We start from the raw sequence: 6,000 nt of genomic DNA, 5'->3' as shown, positions 1-6,000 counted from the left end.
ACCTTTTCTACCCACGATATCCTCATCATCCGCCTATAACACCACATTTCGAACGCTTCTAACCTTTTCTTTTCCGCCGCTCCCACTGTCCATGTTTCGCACCCGTACAACGCCGCGCTCCAAACATACACCTTTAACAACCTTTTTCGAATTTCTAAATTAACAGTTCGCGAGCATAGAAGTGAGTTCTTTTTATTAAAGATGACACGACCCTGCGCTATCCTCTGCTTTATATCCCTTCTACTCCTGTCCTGACATATCTGACTTCCTAGATATCTAAAATCAGCCACCTCTTCTAATTTTTCGTCTCCTATCTTTATATTCGCTCTTTCCCTACCTTTTCTTCCCTTGCATACCAGTATTTTAGTTTTACTTTTATGTATTTTCATACAGTACTGATCTGTCAGTACCGCTTCCATTTTATTTAAAGCTAACTCTAGGTCCTCTTTGTTAGATGCTAATAAAATATCGGTGAGGTTTTTTAATCAATAAAAAGCTTTATTCATCCTACTAGCCCTGATTACTGAATATTATCATTCTTGAATATCAACTTGACCTAATCCTAACGTCACTATACCTGTTTAGGTTAGAGAATGGTTAGGTTTTCATAGTTTCTATTCCAATATTCCATTTTTAACCTGGTGTTGAAATTCAACTGTTTATTAGTGGTTTGTACTCTTTTTGTTATTGTAAACTGTCTTTTCAGAAACACCCGCTCAATTTTTTGGATTTTGATACGAAAACGTCAATCTTAAAAAGGGAGACCAAGACTTTGAACGACTTAAATATCAACGTGGAATCTAGTAGCATGCCGATAGAGTGGCAGATCGATGTAATGGATTTGATGTTGGAGGCGTTCGCTTATTACAATAATTTCGATGAGCAAATGCGAATAATTTCAACTGTTTTTACTGCACAACACGATAAATACGATTGGTTCATAGCAGTGAACGACGAATATCTATACAATCCAATAAATTCTTATTACACCCGCGTCATGATTACGAATGAAAACAAAACCATTCACCTGCACCTGTTTGCAGGTGGTTATTAAATTGTTTTGTAATTGATTGAAATAAACTTTTATGAACTCAACATGCACGTTGTATTGTCTTACAAAAGAAAATAAATCATTAAATCATCAGTTAATTTTAGATACTATTTATGCATTTATTAAAGAAGCATAACCAAAATGGCGAATCAGCATGGAGTGAGATTAACTGATGAATGAATGATGATAGGTGAGGGGACCAGGTTCCCTGTTTGAATCCGGTACCCGGTGGATCCGGCACATTTTTTAGGATTCGGTCGGATACTGGATAGTTTAGTGTTTATAAACATTATATGCTCGTTTCAACGGTTTCAAAAATTAAAACTCCACTGGTTGATTGTTTAAAGGACTTTTCGTACAGGGCTGAATGTAGTTTCGGGCGTTAGCGAGGGTGGTATTTAATGGAAAGCCCGTCAGAACGAAAACATGAACCATTAACCCATAGGTGTGCGGCACAGCTAATGCCGGACACCCGACAATCCGGCACCCTACCGGTAAAATGACTATCCCGTGCATCTCGTTCAAATACTAAATTTTACAGCTTCTACCTACATGCCATGAAATCGTTTGCTATAAAACTCTTCTGTTAATTAGTAAAAAATTACAGACACGCTAAAGATATATTCAATTTTCTTTATATCTTTTGCTTTATTCGAACGTTGTTAGAAGCAGGGATGTTACGGAGCTTCGACTCCGGTTCCGTTAAGTCGGAACTTCCGATTATTATTACACCTTCGGTTACGACTCCGGCTCCGACACTTTTAAATCGAAGGTTTTAATCGGAGGTCGAAGCATAACATAGCGGCGGCCTGTGTCAACTGTTATGAACAGGTTCATAGTATGAATCCCCCTGACTCCCACTACGTGCACTGAGCACTCTATTGTTGTGTTTTATTTTATAATTGAAAATTGAAATGAAAAAAATTTGACTAAATAATGTTTTATTTGTCATTAAATAAAAATTCTCTCTCATGCCACCACTTCTGACCCTGCCTCCGACTCTGATTCCGACTCCGATAAAGCAAATTTGAAAACTCCGACTCCACCTTCGGTTCCGATAAAACTACCTGCGTTACATCCCTGGTTAGAAGTACTTACATACATATAATATTAATCATTTAACGAAAGCATACTGGAAATGATTCAATATCGATCTCATTGTGTGTACAAATAAACGCCTCATTACATATTCAAAGGAAATTGATTTGAATCTTGACTGGAAGAGGTCGAGATTGTTTTTGTGTTACGCCGATTAAGGTAAAATTATGTCAACAGCATTGCTGTGAATGTGGGGTAAAATATATTGGAGAAAGGGGTTGAATAAGAATATTAGGAACTACTTTTTATATGCTCCTTTTAACGATTAATATTCATGAAGGTAAATTAATAGAATTTAGAACTGGAACAGCGCAGGTAGGTACTAAGAATTGATGTCAGTGGCCCATAGAATTGATCCTTTTTTTCCGGTAACAACACGGATGGAGTCGTTTGTACGACGTTTTGCCAGGAGCTAAGGTTGACATCCACAGAGAATTATTATCGAAGGTAATTATCTATGTCATGAGAGAACGTAGTAGCAAGGACATAAAGTCATTGACATTCAGAGACTAAGTCTCTATACAACCGGAGCGAAGGACCATATGTTCTCGTCTCGTTCCCTGACGATGACATTAAAACAACTTTTGGCGAAACGTCAAGTAAACAACTCTATCGCTGTTTTCACTGAAACGGGCATCAAGCTCGAATATCATTAGCATCCTAAGGTAAACGTAGAGATGGCGTTAAGCGTTAAATACTAAAATATGTGACCCACCATTCACCCTTTAAATTTAACTAACCTTTACTAGCGTTGCTGTCTTAAATACTGACTAAAGTTTCTAATTTTCTAGGTTAAACATACACCTTACATAGAATGACAGTAAATATTGTCTTTCTTAATATCTCCGAACAATTTTCGTATGATATGAGCAGTAAAGGTATACTCATATATAACACATTTCAAACAGTTAGAGATATGCCGCTTCTATTTACCTGGATGAGCCGTTACAAAGTCAAAATATTTATGTTTCGCTCACTCCTAGTGTGTATTCATTCTATTCGTGCAGGTTTCTTCAAGGTCACATCTCTAACCATTTGAAATGAGTTGTAAAATTAATTGTTCTATTTCTCGGGGAAAGTATTCTTTTTTCTGGATAAAAGGTACTTTATATCCTTCTCTGTACCCCTGACAATGTGTGTACAAAATTTCATGATGATCGGTTGAGTAGTTAAGGCCTGAAATGGTAACATACAAAGTAACATTCGCATTTACAATATTAGTTGTGATACTAAAAAGGGAAAGTAATAGCCGGTAACAAAATATTTTTTGAGTGGTCATTTAACGTTATATATTTAGGTCAGCATACAAAGGGCCTTTTTCCTGGTTCAGTAAATACGAAAAGACTAAGTTCTTAAATGTATAAGTTTACGTTCCCGTAACTAACACACACGAAAAAGAATAAACGGTAACAGCTTTTCGAGAACGGTACAGAAGGAATTGGAACATAAACTAACCCATAAAGATGTCGTATATTTACAATTACTGACATTTTTAGCTTTCTTTTACGATTGAAGAATATCTGTGTTAGTCAACCGAATGAAATTTCTTATGTTCGGCCTTTTCATCTCTATGGTACCCTCAGCAGAAGCAGTAGCGGATTTTAATAAAAAACAGACGTTATGGATAATCGTGGGGGCAAATGTTACAATAGGCAACCACCTAAGCTACATACATAACCTTTCATTTTTTGAGAATCTACTAGGGAAAAGTACGAAAAGGGACACCCACAAGCAAATAGAATCGACGCTGAAATCATGTATGCGTTACTACACTCTTTCAATATCACGCTATGAGAATAATGACATCTGTCATACATTTTTTGTTAGCCACCGCCACTGTAAACTGACCTTTGTAGAGCACTGAAGACAAGGGGTAAATTGGACGTTTTAAATTAGCATAGTCCGCAGTAAAACTGCCTACTTTTACTTACGGCAGACTGCAGGAAATATCGTAAACATAGAAAAGAAATGTCAGGTAGGAATTGCAGCGGACACTAATAAAGAAAGAGGAATAACATTACACCAACTGATGCGTAACAGAAAGAGATACTGATAAACAAATTTTGAACATGTTGCCAGCATCGGACTTTAAAAAAAAGTTCAACATTCTCAGGAATTTAGGACAGCGAAAACGCTTGTTTAAAGATATAATTCCAACCAGACAGTCATCCTCACGATTCCTGAATGGAGGCTGAAGAGGGTCTTCCGCCTTTCCTTTCGGAGTAGTCCGGAGGGACTGCCCGCCCACCAACATTACAGCCTGGTGGGCATGAAACACCCAAAAGTTTTTCAGCGTACTATGTGGTTCTGTATTTATATAAAATATATCGTTTACAAATATTATAAATAACAGTGGACCTAGAACAAGATCCTGAGGAACTCCGCAATTCACATACTCAGTCCCATTGGCCGTATTATTTGAATCCAGTTTTTCAAGTATGAGATTAAAATATTATGAATTACATATTAAATACAGTGTAAACTCTTAACATTGTTTTCTATACAATATTACACTCTATATAGCGTCACGCTCACTCTATTTAACGACAACAATGCGACATTATAAATCATTAAGCAGTACTCTCTAAGTTGCCGAAATAGATAAGAACTGCAGCTGTGTACGTTGTTGAAGAAGACGATCCTGTCCCTCCACCAAGCATCAAACAAGCACTTGATGCAGCGAAACTATTAAAAAATTACTTTTTATATAATCAAATTGATCCAGCAGTATCTCAAGATATGAGTAAGATACGTAACAAAATACAATTAAAATATTGGAGCAGCAAAAAACATCAGACGAAGATAACAGGCTATACGCAATGTATGAATAATAATGTTCGTGTGCAAAATGTGTACTATATTGGTAAATGCATATTATTATAGAATAGTAAAATAATATCTTTTATTTCTCTCCATTTAACGACCACTCTTTGGAACGACAAAAAAATGTTCAGTCCCTTAAGTGTCGTTATATGGTGTTTACACTGTATATTTGAATATTATAATATCTGTTTGTATTATGGATACAGATATATATAATTATTGAATATTCAGATAATTTACATGCAATTCTTGGCCCTAGTTTCAATTACAAAAACTGTGACGTATCTTGCGATAACCAGTATAGTAAAAAACTTTATTATGTCGTTGAGTTTAATGTTTTAGAATATTTGTTCTACCAGTTGCAAAATTCTCAAAACTTTAAAATTTATGGATGCCTCCCTAAATTGAAACAATAATAATAATAAGCAATTGACATTGACCGCTATAATCTAATACGCATTATAATGGCTACATATATTACATCCATTTATTAAATAAACCACCCTTAATGTGCATTTAGCGTTCAAAATTTCTGAAACACGCGATGCCGCGCCAAAATCAGGAGCACGCCATCTTTCCCTAATTGATATTAAGAGATACAAGATTACTATTATAGAGGCCATTGGATTTTCCATTTAACAAAAACTCCCCAGTTGTTCATTAGAGTTATCGTGGTGGTGCGTTATTCGCAAAAAAATCCATTTCTCTTTCAAGAGTTTGTGCGAAAACGCGCACTGCAGCACGGCCAACTCGACGACCTAGAAAACAAAAAAGCACTGCCACCGACCCGTAGAATACCGAAAGACAATAAACATTCACGTAAACAAAATTATTCTCTAGTTAGCTACCAATGTAGTGCATGACGATTAGTTAATTGACTGTAAAAACGGGCGCTTTTACGTTGATTGTAACACACATGTTTTTAGTTTTATTTTTTTTTAACAGAATTGTACATTGATGATGAAATTATTTTTCCTCTGTAATTTCCCGAGGGCGAAACAACTTGATTTCTTTACTATTCATTTCAA

The 6,000-nt window shown here is 35.9% G+C and overlaps 2 protein-coding genes across 6 annotated transcripts in view; one reads left to right on the top strand and one right to left on the bottom strand.

Annotated features, from left to right (window-relative positions):
- Nucleotides 1-1,063, top strand: part of LOC112906702 — a 2,776-nt gene extending 1,713 nt beyond the window's left edge. Inside the window, exon 2 of the mRNA XM_025981370.1 lies at nucleotides 707-1,063. Coding sequence (XP_025837155.1) covers nucleotides 707-1,054 — 348 coding nt within the window. The 3' untranslated portion in view covers nucleotides 1,055-1,063. The remainder of the gene's footprint in view (nucleotides 1-706) is intronic.
- LOC108736004 (potassium voltage-gated channel protein Shaw-like) overlaps nucleotides 1-6,000 on the bottom strand; it is a 184,865-nt gene that overhangs the window by 71,252 nt on the left and 107,613 nt on the right. The gene's annotated exons all lie outside the window — the stretch shown is intronic.

The sequence above is a fragment of the Agrilus planipennis genome, unplaced genomic scaffold (genome assembly GCF_000699045.2).
Source record: "Agrilus planipennis isolate EAB-ADULT unplaced genomic scaffold, Apla_2.0 scaffold5, whole genome shotgun sequence".
Lineage (NCBI taxonomy): Eukaryota > Metazoa > Arthropoda > Insecta > Coleoptera > Buprestidae > Agrilus > Agrilus planipennis.
This window is presented reverse-complemented; position numbering and strand designations above follow the sequence as displayed.